Consider the following 20,637-nt stretch of genomic DNA (forward strand, 5'->3'; position numbering starts at 1 on the left):
AGTTTTAATTTTTTTTCTAATTTTCATTAAAGAAAAAAAAATTCATTTACTGAATATTATATAATAATTGAATCTTATGTAATCCAATATAAAATTTCCTATGTAATATTCATAATTTCGATAAAAATAAATGTATCGACTAGGTTTCAATTGTTAAATAAAATAAAAAATTTGTTAAATAATCAAGCATTTTATTGTATGAAGGATTTTATTTAATAAAAAATATATAAAGGAAAATGATAAAAAGTAAAAATTGAATTCATATATAAACATATATATATAAAATATGACATGTATCTTAATTATGAAATTAAGTACTTCTGCATATTGATTCATTATAACTTTTATCTTTTTTCTTTTTCTCTACCTTCGAAGTCCGTTTCATTAAATACTCATAAATTATATTATGTATAAAAGAAACTTAAAAAAAAATTAATAAATATACAAGTAGAAAAAATAAGGAATCTTTTTTACTTTAGTTTTTAAAGATACAAATGAGTGTATCTTTAGTAGTATTTTCATTCCATGATTTTTTCTTTTTTAAGAAACCATTTTTCAATAATGTATTACATAAAAAACATTTATTACAAATTAAATATTTTTTTTCTTTAAAAATAAAATTCCATTATACATAATCTTGATATATAATTTATTATAAAAGTGAAAATTATAGAAGCATGAAAAGAGATACAATAAAGATTTTTTTAATGATTTAATAAAAAAAAAAATATTGAAAAAAAATTTTATGAAATAAAATTAATTTTTTATCATTTTCTGTTCAAAGAAAAAAAGGGTTTAAAAAAATTATTATAAAAAAGAAAAATATTGGCTAACTGAAAAAAAAAAAAAAAAAGTTAAAGGTGCAATAAAAAAAAATATATATTTTTGGCTATTTGGAGAAAAAAAAAAAAAAAATCAAGGGTGCATTAAAAAAAATACACTTTATTCTTAAGAAAAAATTTATTAAAGCAGAACAAAAAAGAAGTAAGTCAATTTTTCCCCATTATATATTAAAAAAAAACTACAAAAAAAAAAAAAAAAAATAATGAAGAATTTTGGCCCCATGAATATATATGTATTATTTTAAAAAAATATTAAAAGAAAATTGTTATTTTTTTTTTTACGAAAATTTCTTAAAAATTGTTATATGTTTTTAAATTTATATACATATGTATTTCAATTTTAATATTTTATAAATTATTTTTATATATATATTATTTTTTTTTAAATAAAATACAAAAAATAATGCGTATTCATTTTATTATTTTTAAAGAATAATGCATATTTTTAATTTGTATAATATTTTATTAGTATGCCTTATTGGCATTGTATATTCATCATGGCATGATGATTATGACATAGATCCTATCAAGAATGATACAAGTAAAAAATTTACAAAAAAAAAAATATCATCCAAAAAGAAAAGATACGCTTTAGATATAAGATCTTTTGGAGAGCAATGTGTTATTAAATATGAAGAAATATGTGAGACTGGAAATTATGATATTCATATAAAAAATGGAATAAAAGGTCATGCTGTTAAGGTAATGCTGGTTCAAAAAAACAAAAGTGACCTTGTTTCAGTACATAGTTTAAATGATCGTTTTTCTGATAGTGGATATGCTATATTCCATTTTAAGAATATTCCATCAATGCATTATAGTATAATATTAGAAGTATCAGATTTAATACATAATAGTGATTATGACATAGGAGAAGGATGCAATTGTATTAAATGCAATGACTACAAAAGGGAGATAGATTTAGAAAAAATTGAAGATAAGTTAATACATAAAATAAGAAGTGATACAAAAAACTTATTATTATATCCACAGAAATCATTTGTTAATGGAAAATATTTATTTGATAGATTTTTGCTCTTTCATGCAGAGAGAAACAAAAAAACCATAGAAGATTATGAAACTCTGTATAGAGATTATTATGAATTAGTATATCCATGCTCTGGTATTATGATGACTCATTCTGAAAAATACAATTTAAATTATGATTTAACTAGTGTGAAATGCTATTATGTACATCTAATGGACAAATTTTTAAAAAAAATAAATTCAAACAGTACATATATATTGAAATTTAAAACTCCAATATTACTAGAATTCGAACAAAATGCATCTAATGATGATATTAGAATTACTCCTAATTATACTATTTATCTTCCTTTAAAATATAAAGATAGTTTCTATGTTCCTAGAGGTACTGTTAATGGTAGTTTGGTAACAATTAACACTTATAATTACCTTTTTAGTAACAAATATATATACAAAAATAATAATTACAACAGAATGGAACATGTACATTTATTTAGAATATTTTTTAAATTATTCTCAAAACATAATAGTATTTCAAGTGAAGAAATGCTACAATACACCACTGGAATGACTTTGGAAAAACCTCCTACATACATGGACAAACCTTATAACATATATTCAGAAGAGTTAGCAGTTTTATTAAACTCTTTGAATTTCGAATTTAATGCAGATTTAATTGGTCTTAAAAAAAATGCTGTAATTTTAGATGAACGCGTATATACGTCACATTATAATTCAAACTCCTATGCATATATAGAAAATAATCAGTTGGTATTAAGAGAATCCTCAGAAATATGTTTAGTTACTTTGGGATATATTGCACAAGAACTCAGCGAATACATAAATAATAAATTAAGTGAAGAAAATAAAAGTAAATGTCATATTTTAAAAAACAGTGCCAGTTATGCTAACATATCAACTATGCATTTCACATATGAATTAGATTGCAACAGTACATTATATTATATGGAAAGTATAATAAACCAAGATGAGAATATTAAACCTTTTTTAAGTAATAAAACAATAATTGAAGATATTAGTGTGAAGTTATTATATGATGATATATTTTCATATTCTATACTCTTGTACGTCACAATTAATGAATATATTGTTGACATTATAAAAAAATATGCTCCAAAATATTTAAATGAGCAAACTGCTATTACACTCACAGTAGTTGGACGTAGAAGTGATGACATGGAAGAACAATTTGATCATGAATTAAAAAAAATCGTGTTTCCAATATATTGCGATAAAAATTGTTCTTCATATGAACCCATAATAATAAAAGATAATCTTGATTATATAGCTATAAATAAAATATGTATCGAAAATATGAGATTACCTTCTATTTGTCTTTCTGAATATTCTTTCTCATATATTTTTGATACTAGATTATTAAGAGTATATACCTTAAATTTAAATCCTTATCCTGAAACTGTACTTACTTTAGGAGTACATACTGCTATAACTGAAGAATATTATTGTGTTTTAATGAGACAACCAAATATTATACCAAATAACAATATTCCCAATGTGTATATTGATAATGTTTGTAAAGAGTTAATTAATCGTTGTGATCTTTTAACGACTAAAGTTTTTGTTGAAAATGTTACTGCATCTTCCAATATAAAAAATATTTACAGTCATTCAAAACTCTCATTTTTAACTGGTTTTCATGAAAAACATGAAGAAATGCTTCAAATTACATACTCCACGGAAAATACTAATATTAAAAAAAAGCATCTCTTAACGCATTACAGCGACGGTTTTTACACTAATATGCATGATAACAAAATTAGTTTAGAACGTGAAAAAGAACGTTTTAAGAGATCATTACAAACACAAAATTATTATGATGAAGGCGATGATTATTATAATGATGATTTACAAGTAGAAGAAAACCAATATAATATTGAGATATTTAATGATTTAGATTTATATGATGAAAAACCTACTCACATACAAACCTCAAAAAATAATGATATTTCTTTGTATCCATTTGGTCAAATTTCTGTTAATTATAATCATCTAAAAAAAAACATGTATATGAAATTTTTAAATGATCATATTTATTTTTATGAAAAAGAAGAAACAAATAGTGATATATCACCATATTTCATAAATGTTTCTCCATATAATTATGAATGCTTAGGTGCATACGCTTACTTGATCAATAAGTTTAATATATTAGTAAATAATTCATTAAATTGTGAAGCAGTAAATATGATTGTAGAGGTTTTATTAAAAGGGAATTTAGGAAAATATTTTATACAAAGCAAAAATAAAATACATTTAAATTTTTTTAAACGTCATAAAGATTCATATGACGTTTTTGATCTTGTTGATGTTGAAATTTATGCACCTAACACACCACAGGTTCCTATTAATAAATACACACTTAACGTTAGTATTGATGAAATTAATCAAAATTTACTATATTTACACAAAAATATTGAATATACAAATAAATACTTTTCAAATGTATATATTATGATGTTTAAGATAGCATATCTGTTTAGTGATTATGATTTCCATACATTCTTTAATGATTTAACAGGAATAATTTTAGTTGACACAGTTATTTTACAGAATTTAAGTAAATTACAACCAAGTGATAAGATAAATATACAAAATATAGAAAATATACTGAAAGATGAATATGAAATTTTCATTGAAAAACACACTCAACCTTCTGATAAAATAATAAACGAAATTTCTTTATTAGCAGCCTATATTGTAGAATTAAGATCATCTTACAAAAAATATGCATTTAATACAGATATAATATCATTTGCTGATATAAAATATTTTGTTTATGTTGATGAATTTAAATATAAAAATATAAAACATACAATTAATGAAATGGTTTACAAATTATCAAAATATAATGCTCTGGTAATTAAAAAAAAAGCATTATGTTGTTCTAATTTTGTTAATGAAGTTGAACAATCTCTAAAGTATTATATTTTATATAAATACATCGTTACTGATAGATTTGTACAAGAATCAGAAGCACATATTATTCAAAAAAGCCACAGTATAATACAGAAACTGTTGGAACGCCCAATCTCTTCTAGTGATATTCATACACAGGATGAAAATGAATTAAATTATATTATTAATTTAATTATGAATGAATCTGGATACATTCATAGAAAAAACCCCTCATTATATATAGATATGGAATGTGTTAATTTAGACATAATAGATCATTATGAAAATATTATAAAAGAGTTTAGAACTTTCATTGATTCTAACGGAGTACGTGTCGATATGTTAATGAGTGATTCATTACCAGACAATAGTATTACATTAAAAGAAGATATGGATTATCATATATACTTTTTATTTAGAAATTTATCTATGCCATTTATAGGAAAAACAAATAAAAAAGAAACATTAGGATTAAGAAGATTTTTATTAACAAGTGGTACATTCTATAGAAGTAAAAATGGAAATATTTTAAGTTGTTACTTAGACATTGTAAATAAAGACTCAATTTTCATGTTAGAAAAAATAATTTTTGTATCAAAATCAAAAGACAGATTAGTAAAAGAGATAAATGTTGAATATCAAACATTTTTTGTACATCCATTTAATTTACTTTCAGATGATTTTTCTCTTGATAAAAATAATCTAATTAAATATTATTTTGAGAGTGCATTAAAATGCTATCATTATAACGACGGATTACAAAACTGTGAGTATCCTCCTTATTCTTATGATGGCTTTACTCCATATTATGTATCATATTTTGAAAATAACCAAAAAAAAGAAATATTATTCAGTGATGATGAGAACATTGCAAAAGCACTTAATAATTTTCCATTATTTTTATCACATAGATACAAACTACCATTAAATGGAGAAAAAATGTCTAGTCATATTTATAGTATTATTAGAGATATCCTACAAGAAATAACATCGTCAATGGGAATTTATGATTTTAGTAAAAAGAATTGTGATGTTTTACATTTGAATAACAACCAATTAAATTTAGAAAATGATAAAAATTCACTTATTTCCAATATATTATTTGATAATAAGTATTGCATAAATAGAAGCGCTATTTTTAATAAAGTACTAAAAATTTGCACTTTTAATAAAGAGGAACTAGTGAGTTTATTTGGTAGTATGACAAGTAATATTTTACCATATAGATTAAATGAAAACTTTTCAAATTTATTAACACTCGAAGAACTATTGAATTTAATATTTTACTTTACTTCATCACCACCACAAATGCTTTCTGATATAAAAGCTATTTCATTATATTTAGAGATTTCCGAATTGAATGATTCCTCTGATAAAAAAGTAATTGTTGAAAAAGACTCTATTAAAATTAATAAAAAATTACTAAATTATGTTGATAAAAACTCTTTAGTTTTATTTAATACATTATTGTATGAACAATTATTCAAATTTATATCTGATGTTAATGATAATAAAAAGTATATATTAAGTGAATCAGAAAAAACAAAGAAATCTATTCCTGAAACTATTAATTATCATATGGATAGATATATTAATAACATGGCATGTGATAATTCAATTTTTACAAATGCGGGATCAATATTAAAAGCAGATGGATCACCATCTCATCATTATCCAAGTTTCACATATACGGATAATGATATATACGTAAAACAACAAACAGATGAGAGTTTCGCATTTAATAATTTATTCATATTTAAAGGAATGAGTCAATCGAAAGGAGAGTATATAAAAGCTATAATTGTACTTTCTTTATTTAAATTTAATTCACTTAAATTAATTGAAAATATAGAATTAATTGGTAATTCGTGGTATAATAATAATCAAATTACCATGAAATGTTATGCAGACAAAAATTATAAAAATGACTTCATAGAAAGTTATAATTTAGAAAAAAATTCAGTATATTTCGTTTGTGATAATGTATATACTAAGTATCATAAAAGTGATGTATATGAATTTAATAAATTTTTAATTAGTTTTGGAAATGATGGAAATATTACAAGACATATGTATCAAGATATGCCTATTAGACCTCTTTATAAAATAGCGAACAAACCATTAATGACTCCATTAGAAGAACCATCTATAAAAATACAGCTTATAAATGATAATTTAGATACAAGTCATATTATGTATTCTGTTAACGTAAATGGAAATATTTTATTAGACAAAGATCCATATGCTGTAATTAAGCCAATTTTTACTTCAGATTCATATTTGTATAACACAAGTATCAGTATTTATGATGACTATGTTACTTATAAATATCCCAGAAAACCAAAATATTCAGAATTCTTAGATCTCCCTATTAGCAAAAATATATTTAAAGGTGATTCACTAAATATGTCAGTAGGAAATATAAATGAAACAAATAATAAAATTGATAATGTTTACGTTTTAAAGATGGTTAAAAGTTTTAATCTATTAAGTTTAATTATAAGGGATATGTTTAATAACGAATATGTTGCTGATTTGACAAAAATGCAAGTAATGAATATTGATCATGCCATATCTCATTCTGAGGATGAATATGAAGATCACTTTATGCAACCACATAAAAATATAGATAATAATGAAACGGAAGAAACTAATATTCCACAGGAAGAAATTGAAGTTGAAGAAGTAAATCATACAACAAAAGAAGATGAAAAAACAAAACATTTAGATAATATGGTACCTTTGTTTAGGATGGCATATCTATTCAGAATAGAAAATATAGATATAAGTATAATATCTGAGTCTGAAAAGCTATCTTATTTTAAAGTAACAGCTGATTCAGGCTTAAACGAAGATGTTGTAGATTTATCAATTGATGAAGATAGCCATAAAATAAAATCAATAAGGCATCGCTCAATAGACTCAAATTTATTAGATAACATATTTGAAAAAATGAATGATAAAAAAAAATTTCAAATAGGAAATTATGTGATAAAAATTTTTAGTATTAATTTTTATACAATTATGGTTCCCATAGGAAAAGAAAAAGAAGTAACAGTAGAATATATTGATGGAGATGAAGTAGAAAAAATTAATAAAATAATTGAAGATAATAATAAACAAAAAAATTTGGGAAATTCTAGTTCAAATATATCAAAACTAGGAATATCAGAACCAGAAAAATTAAAGCCAGAAATAAATGAAAATTTAGATAGTCAAGATGAAAACGCAACTTTTTTTAGAAGTTTATATTATCCGATAAGTGTTAAAAGGTTAGATGATAATTCATTCAATATGGGAGTAATTTTATATACAGGATCAGTTTCCGAAAATAAATATAATATACAAGTTAAAAATGGAGAATATAGCGGAACATGCATAAGTGGAAAGTGTAATTTGAACTCAAAGGATCTTAAAGAATTTATGAATGTAGTTTCTAAACAAATTATGGATGGAACGTATGAATTAAACATTAAAAAGCACATAAAAATAGATAACCAGAGAGATCAAGAACCATTAGGAAATCTTGATATTCCTATTATTCTTAATCGAAATAATAAAATAAATACAAATATGGATAAAAACTGGATTAAAATTAATATAAGTGGTTCAACTTTTTTCGAGAATAAACGATTTACAGAAACGTTTACGTTAGAAGGATATAATATAAAAAAAGGATTATTTGAAATATTTTCTACAGGAGAAAAATATATAATGAGACAAAATTTAGATAAAAATGAAAGTTTGACATTAGGCGAACTTAAAGAAATAATACTAATAATTGGATATGAACTACCACGAGGTGAGTATACAATATATATTGAAAAAATTGATACTGAATCTTATATATATAATGATATAAATCAATATAATGATAATAGAGACAATGTAAATAGAAATGTAGTTAAAGAAGATATTGTTTCTTTTAGATCCACTGTAAAAATATTAGATGATGGAAACCATAAAGGTTATTCTTTAAAAAAAATAGTAGAAGGGAATGATAAGGATATGCAAACGGGAGAATATTTTGTACAAGTTAATAATGAAATATATAATACAACATCTATAAAAGGTCCACCTATAAGTGAAGAAAAAATGAAATCAATTATTCAAAATGCATGGAACTCGAAGGATAGTATACTAATTTCTTATTATGTGGAAATTTTTAATGGTGAAGATATACTTAAAAATTGTATAGATAAAAATGAACAAGAGTATTTTCTTATTATAAATACTTTAAGTGATAAAGAAGACACAATTCATAATACGGAAAATATAAAATTTTTTGGAAAAAATATAGAAAATGGAGACTACCATGTAGATGTTTTCGATAATACATACACTTCTAAACCAGTATCAGGGCCTCCTTTGAATTCTAAAATTATTGAAGAATTAATGGCATTATCATATAAAAAAGCTAATGGTAAATTTTTTATAAGTATCAGGAAAAAAGATAATATATGTAATACAATTAGAGAAAAAGAGAAAACAATTACGGCAAGATGCGTAGGTGATCAAACAGGAAATAATTATGTTTATAAATTAGATGATCATGAAATGATAGAAAATTTAGATGTAGGTCTATATCAAATAAGTATATCTCAAGATGGAAAATGCAATATTGAGGGAATACACCATAATGATACGGAAGAAAAGGTATGCAAAATATTTAATGATTTACGAAATAAATTATCATGTGATAATTATCAAATTCAAGTTGAGACTAAAATTAAGGAAGAAGTTTATATTCCTTATAGTAACTTTAAAGAAACAATCCCAATTTATATTAGTCCAAGTCATAATTCTTATAATACAAACTTACCATCTCATATAAAATCACAAACATATTCAAATCCAACTGAATATAAAGACAAGGATAGTAACAGAACTACGGCATACTATCAAGCACAAAATAATGGAAGTAGTATAAAAACAACTCTTTGTTCATCTCCAGTTAGCTCTAGCTGTAAGAACAATTTACGAAATAGTAAATAAATGTCATAAATAAAACTAAAATAAAATTATATTTTATTAAAGATACTAGTTATTACGTTAATAAAGATAATTCAAGACTTACATAAATTATATATCCTTAATTAAGAAAAAAAAAAAAAAAAAACTTTACATAATTGAAAACTTTCATTTTTTTTTTATAAAATGTTACATTACAGTTGATATGTTTATCAATACTTTAAGTCTTTTAATTTTAACACTACAGATAGTGCTTTTAATTTTTTTTAAATTTTATAAAAATTTACATATTTGCATATTAGTAAACTTTATGCAAATGATTTTTTTTTTTATATATTAATATTATATGTTCTAAATTTTTTAAAAGGAATCTATAAATAAAAAAATTTTTATCCTTTTTTTTAAATATGCAAAATTAAATAATTCAACCACATTTTTAACTTTTATATATATATATATAGATGTTAACATTTTAAAAACAAATTTTTTTAATGAGAATATTGAATAAACTATCTTACATATTATTTTAAATAAGAACCTTATATAAATATTTAAAGAAAAATTTTTTTTTTTTATTTAATCATTAATTGAATATTTTTTATTCTTAAAAAAATTATATATGAGAGATTTTGGTGATACATTATTTATTATTAAAACAATTAGATATGTTCTAATTATTTAAAATAACAGGTAAATACATTTATTACAATTTAAGTAATAAAATAAAGAAGAAAAAAAAATAAAAAATATAATTTTTTAAATAATTTTAAAAGTTAAATATAAAAAATTTTAGTTTCATTTTTCAAAACAATATTTTTTTTAATTTTCTTTCTGACAATAGAAAACTGTAATTTTTTTAAATAGATTAATAAAGATTCATTCACCCTTTTTATACAATAAGAAAAAATTAAAGAAATACTAAAAAAATTATAATTATTCTTTTTGAAAAATTTATTTTTTTTCACACTTTATAGTATTTATAAAATGATAGTAGCATTTATGTTATGTTTAAAAAATAACATAAACTTCAAAAATGTGTAATGTTTAAGATAATTTCGTACTTTTATTAATATATTATTTCTTTTCTTCTTTTTTCGTTATTTTTTTTTACAAATATATTCATGTATAAAAATATCATTTAATTAATATATATATGAGTTTCACATATAAATAATTAGGTTGTATAAAATAATTTTTTTTTTGGTAATGAAATGAAAAATAAAAAATAATATAATTCATTAAAGAAATTTTATTTAAAAATTATAAAATAATTAATCTATCTCAAATGTATTTAAAAATTTCAATAATAAAAATAAAAAAAAAGATAGAATATTCTAATGCTATATAAAGACAATTATATATATGTGCTATAAAAAAGAATAATGAAAATCTTAATGTAAAATGAGAAGATAATTATACATATTTTTATAAAGGTAAAATACATTTTAAAGAATATATTAATTAAAATCATTTGGCGCAATTACATCATCAATTTTTAATATCATTTTAACAACCTGAGTAGCTAAAGAGAATTGATTATACTTGGAATTAAATGTCTCAAAAATTCCTTTTTCTATCATATCATCAACCTTGTAATTTAAACTATCAATACCTAAATTTATTTTTTTTTCTTGAATGATTTTGTTCTTAATTTCAGAAATAATATCAATGCTATTTAGTCCCATATTATTGCATAAATTTATTGGTATAGATAATAGTGCATTTCCAAAGGCTCTAATAGCATATTGTTCGATACCTTTACATTTATCAGCAACATTTTCTATTTCTAATGCAGCATAAATTTCGGTTGATCCTCCACCAGGCAAAATTCTATTATCTCTTATTAAATTACGAACAGAGCATAGAGCATCATGTACACTTCTTTCACATTCTTCAATCATCATTTGATTCCCTCCTTTTAAAAGAATAGTAATAGCTTTTGTATTAGAGCATCCTTCAATATAAATCATAGGATTATTAACAGTTCCATGCGTAATTTCTCTTATTAAATCAGCTTTACCTAACTTTGATTCATCAATATCTTCAAATCGTGGTATAATTTTTCCACCAGTTGCAATGGCAATTAATTCCATTTCAACTCCTCCTACCCACCTAATTGCTGGAATATTTTCTTTTAATAATAAGTAATTAGCTTCATCATCAAAACCCCATTGACATATAACAAAATTTGCACCTGCCTTTTTTAAAGAATCAACCATATCATAAAAATATTTTTTTTCTATTGTCTGTAGATCTCTATATGCTTCAACATTTGTTATATTTAATTTATGCTTTATTTTTGGTTTAGGAGGTTCGAAAGGACAAGTTAAAATTGCTATTTTTGCATTTCTAATTTCTTTACACATTTGAGAATGAGATAATTCTTTATTTAATACAATACCTTTTATTAAAGTTGACTCTTCTAATAACCCACCCGTTTTTCCTTCTATTTTTATTAAATCAAATCGAACATCTTTCCTTTTCATATCCGCTACCGAAAGAACAGCATCAACTACAATATTAGATAGTAAATCTTTTTTACTTGATACAATTTTTGAGCTTAGTGATGTACTGGCGACCTTTTTTAAAATTTCATGATTGTTTTCTTCAATATTAACACTAATTGCTATATCTTCTATTACTTTTAACGCTATGTTACAAGCATTCTCAAATCCATCAGCAATTCTTAAAGGATGTATTCCTTTATCAATTAATGCATAAGCTTCTTCTAATAAAGCACCCGCTATTATAACTACTCCTGTTGTTCCATCTCCAATTTCATTATCTTGACTTTTTGATAATTCTACCAATAATTTTGCACATTCATGTTGTACATCTATTTTTTCTAAAATTGTTGCCCCATCATTTGTTACAGTAACATTATTATCTTCACTAACAATTATTTTATCCATTCCTCTTGGTCCTATAGAACTTTTTAATATATCAGATACTACCTTTGCTGCTAATATGTTGCTTTTATGGGCTTCAATTCCTTTTATCCTTTTTTTTTCTTCTTCTTTTAATATAACAAATGGTTGCCCATATTCATCTATTGCAATATTCATTTTGTTTATAATAAGATGTAGTATTTATACAAAAAAAAAAAAAAAAAAAAAAAAAATTTACACTATTATATATTTTAGCCAATTTTTATAAGTATTTTTTAAAAAACTCTAATGATTTTTAAAATTGATAAACTCTTTTAAATTTTTTTTCCCATAAATATTCTTTTCAAGTTTTTAATTAATATTACACAAAAATTTTTTAAAATATTTTATATTCTCGTAAAATTATATATTAATTTTTATGTAATTTTATATATATATATATATATATTTAAGAATAAATTAATTCTGTAAAATAAATTTATAAAATTATGTATAATATTTTTTTTCTATATTTCATATATTTTAAAATTTTTTTTTTGCAATTTTTTATTATAAAAAAAAGTTCATTTAACTACAGTTCTAGGGAAAATAATGAAGTGATTATTTTTTTTTTTTTTTTTTTTTCGGGAACATATCATATGTAAAAAAAATTTTGTTCATTCAATTTTTGAATTTTATAAATTTAAGCAAAAAAAAATATTACAAACAATTTAAATATTTTTTAAAATTATACATAAGAGAAAAATGTAAGTTTTATTTTTTAACATTTATTATTATTCCTATAATACGTATTATTTTTTATAGTAAATATCATTACTTATGGATTAATTAACTGATGAAGACTATCATTTTGAAGTTATATAAAAAAAAAAATGTAAAATTTTTTTTTTAACAAAATTTTTCTTTTAATTCTTTAGTATGAATGTATAATTATAAAAGGAAATAATTTAAAATTAATTTTAAATCTTATTTAAAAAAAGAAAATATATTAGGTATTTAAATGCATACAATGATTTCTTATATAAAATATTGTCCTAAAAAAAAAAAATTTTCATTTAATTTAATTCTATTATATATCTTCTTATTTTTGACTTTATTTTAGAAGTGTTTGTTTTTATATTTTTATTAAAAATAAAACATTAAATTATTAAAAAGAAAAAAAAAAAAAAAAAAAAAAAAAACAATATGAAGAAAAAATATGGTTTCTAACTTTTTTATGTATAAATATATAATTTAAAAGACTTTATATATAGAGAGAAAAAAAATATATATTTTAGATAATATATGATTTGATTTTTTTTTTTTTTTTTAGTTCGTTAATAATAATTTTTTTTTTTAAATTTTATCAATAGTTAATCTTTTAAGTATTGACAATTTTTCCTGTTGCATTATCAACAGGACCGTTTATAATAGATACATAATCTTCTTCTGACATATTGTTATAAATTAATTTTTTTAATAAAATTTCATAATTTGAACATGGCCAAAAAACATGGCATTTTTTACCAATTTCTATTTTTTCATTTTCATTCATATTTTTTTTCATTAATTTGTCGCAGTTGTATTTATAAGAATTTGGTGCTAAGCAATAACTCAAGGTTTCCTTCCATCCAATAGGGCAATTATAAGAATAATCTCTTTTGCATTTTTCTAAGCAACGATAAGATACATTACACAATTTTTCAAATTGTTTTTTTTCTTCTATATTTCTATTTTTAAAAATGTAATTTTCTTTACAATTTCCGTTATAGTATTCTGATGGTGCACACTCTTTTTCGTTTACTGATAACCATAAGTTTGGGCATAAATCATCATAATTTTTTTCACAAGAATTAAAACAAGGATAATTAAATTGGCATTTTTGTTCATATGCTTGCTTCATTATTTTATCTAAATGCTTTAAATATATTTTTTTTTTACAGTTTCCTTTATACCCATTTGTTGCTATACAATATTCATTATTTCCTTCAATCCATCCATCAGGACACAAAACAGAATAATCATGTTCGCATTTTTCTTTGCATGGCCATCTAATATCACATAAATTTGAATATATCATTTTTTCTTTATTACTCATACTTGAAAATTTTATCTTATTTAAACATGTGCCAACATAATGTTCAGGTGCTTTGCAATATTCATCATTAATTTTTATCCAATCTAGTGGACATAAATAATTTTCGAAGTCTTGATGATCACAGTTATGATCACATTGCCAAAATATCAAACATTTTTTTTCTAACATTTTTTTTTCACTTATATCAATGTCATTTCTTATTTTTTTTTCACATGGTCCTATATAAGAATCGGGAGCATTGCAAAATTTATTATCATCTTTACTTACTATCCAATTTAGAGGGCATTTTTCTCTATAATTACGTAAACAATTTTTTATTTCAGATAATGACTCATTCAAAATTTCATTAGGTACTATTATTTTGCTAGACAATCCTAGTTGTGATTTTATTTCTTCATTTTTTTTTTTTTTTAATGAATCACTATCCACATTCATCTGATGATTTTTTTTTTTTTCTTCTTCATTTTGCTTTGTTTCGTCTTCTATTTTTTTTTGTGAACATAATTTTTTTAATTCCTCTTTTATTTTTATACTTTCATTATCTGTTTTATCTTTAAATTCCTTTTCAATTACATTCATACATTTTTCATATTCATTCATTATATTCTCTCTCTCTATAATAGTATTCTCTCTTTTCATATCAACATTCTTTTCTCTTTTTTCTTCTTTTTTAATATCGACATCAAATCTTCTTTTTAAAGAATTGTAATCATATTTATTTATTTTTTTCTCATTTCTTCCAGTTATCTTATTTTTTTTATTTCCATTTAATGATTTTAAACAGCTTAAACATTTTAAAAAATTAATACAAACAAAAATGTAAAATATGAAAACTTTCATAATAAATATAACACGATTTAAAAAAAAAAAAAATACACAAATGATATTTATATTTATATTTAATAAATACATAAATATTTAAATATATTGACATTGGAGAAATGTAAAAATAACCTAACTTATGCTGCTCAGATTATGTGAACAACAAAAACAAAATAATATAAAATAAATAGTAATTGAGAATAAAAAGACAACCACAAAAATTGTTATGAAATATATTTATATAATATATGTAAATATATTTTAAAATACCTTTTTATTTTTTCTCATAAATGATTTATATAATATATATGTATTTACACAGAAAAAAAAAAAAAAAAAAAAAATATAAATAAATACATAAATATATATAATTGTTTTATATATATATTATTTATTCTAAAACTAAAATATTTACAATTATAGTAATAAAAAAATAAAAATATTTAAATAAGATAGACCTAATATATTCAAAATAATAGAAAAAGCTATTTAATTTTGTCAAGATGAGGTGATTATATATAGTTACTTCATGATTATTAACTAAAAGTGTAATATAAAAAAAATAAAAAAGCTTTTTGTAATAAAAATTTAATATCACTTATTTTTAAAATAATTATATAAAAATATTAATGGAATATATTAAATATTTATAATTTTCTTTATTATGTTACAAAAAATCATTATTATTTATTTATAATAGAAGTGTTATCATTAATTTTCTTATATTTTTCAATTATATGAATATATAAAAATGTATTTTAATACAAAAAATATAAAAAAAAAATTATATATATAAATATGTTGAAATAATATTAAAAATAAATTTTAAAAATAATTATTAATAAAAAAAAAATAAGTATTGCAAACAATATCCCATATTGATATAAACTATGTTTAAGGCTTAAAACTCTAGACACTTTTTTAAACTACAAATGAAATTAAAAATAAAAGTGAAATAATTATGGTTATTTTAATTGAAAAATAAATAATATTATTCTAAGAAAATTCTAACCTTCTCAGATTCATACTTTAAGTTAAATGCTTTTCTTCCAACGTCTAAAAAATATATAAATATATATATATATATATATATATATATATATATTTAATTATTAAAAAGTTAAAAGGAACAAAGATATATAAATAATATATATTTTCTATACCTTCCAAATTTTCTCCTCTTTGTAATATTTCATCTATATTTTTTTTCATAATATAACTAACTTCATTCAAACTCTCATTTAATTTTTTTATAGCTATATTAGAACGTGGATCTTTATATTCTTGTTTTATTTTGGTAATTTTTCTGTCTTAATAAAGGTAAAAAATTAGAACATACGTATAAATAAATTTACATTTATATTTATTTTTTTTTTTAAATAAATTTACCAAATTTTATAAACGAATATGGTTTTTCTATAGTTTCTATAATTGATCTATAATCTATTGAATGAGTGCCATATTGAATCATTAGTTCTATAAGTAGATTGAAAAAAAAAAATAAAAGATTTAATATTATATAAAATGTATTGTAATATATATACAAAAAAACAATAAAATGTATTAAATTGGAATAATTTAATAGATAAAAAAAAAAAAAAAAAAAATATAAATAAATTGTAAATTTTTCTAAAAAAATAAGAAAAACAAATTGTTTATTAATTAGTATAATTATAACCTTCATTAAATTGTTTACAAATGTCGTTCAAAAATAAAAAAGCTAATTTTTTAGGATATGTAATAGGAAAAACAGCTATATATGCTATTCCATTTTCAATAAGAAAACTAAAAAACGTTAGGAAATATAATAAAAAATATAAAAAATTAATTTTTATTATTGTAAAAGTATATTATCTTATAAATTATTTAAAAAAAAAAAAAAAAAAAAAAAATATAAATGATTTAAGAATATTCTATTTTAAAAATAAACTTTTCTCAAAATATGTTATATAGGAATAAGTAACATTTATTTCATTATTTCATATTTGACGTATTAAAAAAAAAAGGATGAAAATAAAAAATACCATATACACAAATATTATTTTTATTTTATTTTTCTTTACTGATAATTAAACTGATTAGATGTAATCGTACACAAATTTGGAAATGATTCCAATTTTTTACATAATTTTTTTAATTCTAATTTATGTGATAAATTTTTTGTCTCACTATTTGTTTCAACCAACGTCATTCCATCGCTAACTCTACACAGTAGTACCACATCACACATTTTTTTTTTTATTAAAATAGAAGTAAATATATTTTATAAATTTTATATATTTACAATATATGTACTAACATTTAAAAAATAAAACAAAAAAAAAAAAAAAAAAAAAGATATGAAAATAATCAAATATATTATATTTGATATGTTTTGCATAATCTATTAAAAAAAATATATATAATCTAGTATATATCTAATATATTTTCTTTTTTCTTTAAATTTTATATAGATAAATATAAAGTTAAAACATATGAAAAAATAAAATAAAAAAGAATTATAGATTAAAATTATTTTTAAAAGATTAAAAAGAAATAATTTGAGCTAATATTTATTCTTATTAATAACTATTTAAATATCTTTTAATGTGTAGGAATTTAAAAAGAAAAAAAAAAAAAAAATGAACAAAAAAAAAAAAAAAATTATCTTGTTAAGAATTGATAAGCTTTATTTTTTCATTTTTTTATTATTTTAATTTAAAAGTTTTATCATTATTTTTATTAATCACGAAATTTGTTTTTCCATAATTTAAATATAAAACTTTAAAGATGTTAATTTTTTTTTTTTTTTTAAGTATTTTAATTAAAAAACTAAGTATCGTTATGCATTATTGAAAGTTAATTTTTATATTATTCAACCATATATGTTAAAAATATATGAAGAAATAATTAAATAAATAAAAAGTAATACTGAAAAATAATAAAATTTCAATTAATTTCAAAAAAGAAATAATCATTACATTTGGAACTTTATTAATTATAATTAAAACAATAATTTATAATATAATAAAAGAAAAAAAAAAAACATATAAATAAAAATACAATGATAAAAATGTAAAATAAAAATTATATTTAAAAAATAATTAAGATTAGTTTGTTATTATTTGTTATATTTTTAGATAATTATAAATTGAATATAAAAAAAAACATATTTAAAATATCGATTTTATTTTAATAAATTTTAAACAACTCAACATATTATATTCTTTTTTTCTTCAACATCATGCTATATTTTATAATTATTAACAATATATAAACTTTTTTTATTTTATATTTTTTATTATTATTTTTTTTTTTTTTTCCTTTCTAAATAGCTATAATTTTTCTACTAGAAAAAGAAACTTTTGAGACTTAAAGTTACGCATACATGTTTTTTTAAGGTATATAAAAAAGTATATTTTAAAATGTAACATAGTAAAAAAGGTTTTTTAAATTTTGAAAAAAGAAAAAGGTATCAAAAATGAAATTTCTAATTCTTAAAAATTAAAAAAAAAATTACAATAAGCATAGTATTAAATTAAATTTGAAATTATACTTTCACTATATGTATGTATGTGTGTGTATACTTCATGTAATTAAAAAATTAACTCTTGATATTTTTAATATTAACCTAAATATCCTATGAATTATATATGAAATAAAATAAATGTACTTTAAAATTAAAATATATATATAATGGAAAAATACTTTTTTAAAAATAATTTTATCTGTTACACAAGCTTTTTGTCTTATTCTTCTGATTTTGGAATCTTGTTATTATCATAATTAGAATCATTTTCATCTAATGCACATTCGTCTATATCATCAAAAGTACCTGATTTTCTGTTAAAAAAAAAAAAAAAGGAAAAAAAAATATTACAATTATTTTTTATATATTTATTAAAAAAAAATATTAATATAACCTTAATTCTTGAAGCATCTTATATTCATTGTAATGTTTTTTTCTTTTTTCTTTAAAATCAATATTAGATGAACTCTTACTTTCTTGCTTTTCTACCAGTTGATTTAATTTACTTATTAAATCATCAGCAATATTATTCTTAAAAAATTTAAATAAAAATCATTAAAAATAAAATTATGTAATATAAAATTATTTATTCATATATATGAAATAAATAATTAAAGAAAATAAAGTAAAATAAATAAAACGAGAAATATAAAAATATAATTTAACACTAATAAAAAATGTGAAAAATCTTATATTACCATTCCTTCATTATTTCCTTTAATATCTCCATATTTTGAGGCTTCATCTTCTGAGGCACTATCCTATATATATATGCATATACACATATAAAATTATTTACAAAAAAAATATAAGTATATTTATTTAGAAAAATAAACTAATATCAAAAAAAAAAAAAAAAAAAAATGAATTTAATATTTTTCATTTTTTTCATATATATCTTAAATACAAATAAATGGAATAAATATGTATTTAAATTAGTAAATTCCTTTTACCATTAAAATAAAATTGAATGGAGTATTAGGTTCTAATATTTTCATTCTAGAACCTCTTTCCTTATCTTGTTCATTTATAGTTACTTCATCCCATGATATGGTTTTTTTTCTAGAAAAAATAGAATATGAATAAAAAATATATATATCCATAAAATAAATATGTAATTCATTATATAATTTATATATATATATATATATATATATATATATATATATATATATATATATATATATATAATTTTCTCCTAAAAAATGATATAGAATTTTATGTATATATGTTTAATCTTTTTTTTTTTTTAAGGTACGTAGAAGATTTATCTATTTTCTTTTTCATTATTTGTCTTATTTATCATATTTTCCTTATTTTTTATATTTTAACATAGTATATATTTTATTTTATATTTTATATATGAGAAAAAATAAAAAAATAATTTTTAGAAAAGAAAAACATAAAAGAATATTCCTTTAAAAATAAGAATTCATGAAAGTGTAATTTTATTTTTTAAAATATATTTTAATGTTCATTCGAATATAAAGAAGAAAAAATATTCTGTGTGAATGCGTATTTAAAAAAAAATATAAAAGAAAAGCAATTAAATAATTTGTAAAGCATTTTTTTTTTTTTTTTTTTTTTTTTAATAAAAAAAAAATT

At 20.0% G+C, this 20,637-nt stretch overlaps 5 protein-coding genes across 5 annotated transcripts; 1 reads left to right on the top strand and 4 right to left on the bottom strand.

Moving 5' to 3' along the window:
* Positions 1-1,277: 1,277 nt before the first annotated feature.
* Positions 1,278-9,761, top strand: Cap380 (oocyst capsule protein, putative; the record flags this gene model as incomplete). Its single annotated transcript, XM_028670312.1, has 1 exon — positions 1,278-9,761. The coding sequence occupies one exon, from the start codon at positions 1,278-1,280 to the stop codon at positions 9,759-9,761; it is 8,484 nt and encodes a 2,827-aa protein (XP_028527076.1).
* A 1,433-nt stretch (positions 9,762-11,194) lies between these two features.
* CCT5 (T-complex protein 1 subunit epsilon, putative) lies at positions 11,195-12,802 on the bottom strand (the record flags this gene model as incomplete). Its single annotated transcript, XM_028670313.1, has 1 exon — positions 11,195-12,802. One exon carries the CDS (start codon positions 12,800-12,802, stop codon positions 11,195-11,197), a length of 1,608 nt encoding a protein of 535 aa, XP_028527077.1.
* A 1,183-nt stretch (positions 12,803-13,985) lies between these two features.
* PGAL8A_00396100 (CPW-WPC family protein) lies at positions 13,986-15,542 on the bottom strand (the record flags this gene model as incomplete). Its single annotated transcript, XM_028670314.1, has 1 exon — positions 13,986-15,542. The coding sequence occupies one exon, from the start codon at positions 15,540-15,542 to the stop codon at positions 13,986-13,988; it is 1,557 nt and encodes a 518-aa protein (XP_028527078.1).
* A 794-nt stretch (positions 15,543-16,336) lies between these two features.
* SEC22 (SNARE protein, putative) lies at positions 16,337-17,754 on the bottom strand (the record flags this gene model as incomplete). The annotated part of the gene is made up of 6 exons (XM_028670315.1): positions 16,337-16,450; positions 16,537-16,580; positions 16,688-16,834; positions 16,914-17,000; positions 17,203-17,309; positions 17,588-17,754. 6 exons carry the CDS (start codon positions 17,752-17,754, stop codon positions 16,337-16,339), a joined length of 666 nt encoding a protein of 221 aa, XP_028527079.1.
* Positions 17,755-19,252: 1,498 nt separating this feature from the next.
* Positions 19,253-20,319, bottom strand: I2 (protein phosphatase inhibitor 2, putative; the record flags this gene model as incomplete). The annotated part of the gene is made up of 5 exons (XM_028670316.1): positions 19,253-19,346; positions 19,427-19,563; positions 19,731-19,793; positions 19,986-20,094; positions 20,291-20,319. The coding sequence occupies 5 exons, from the start codon at positions 20,317-20,319 to the stop codon at positions 19,253-19,255; spliced, it is 432 nt and encodes a 143-aa protein (XP_028527080.1).
* Between the last annotated feature and the right edge of the window lie 318 nt (positions 20,320-20,637).

The sequence above is a fragment of the Plasmodium gallinaceum genome, assembly GCF_900005855.1.
Source record: "Plasmodium gallinaceum strain 8A genome assembly, contig: PGAL8A_v1_108, whole genome shotgun sequence".
Lineage (NCBI taxonomy): Eukaryota > Apicomplexa > Aconoidasida > Haemosporida > Plasmodiidae > Plasmodium > Plasmodium gallinaceum.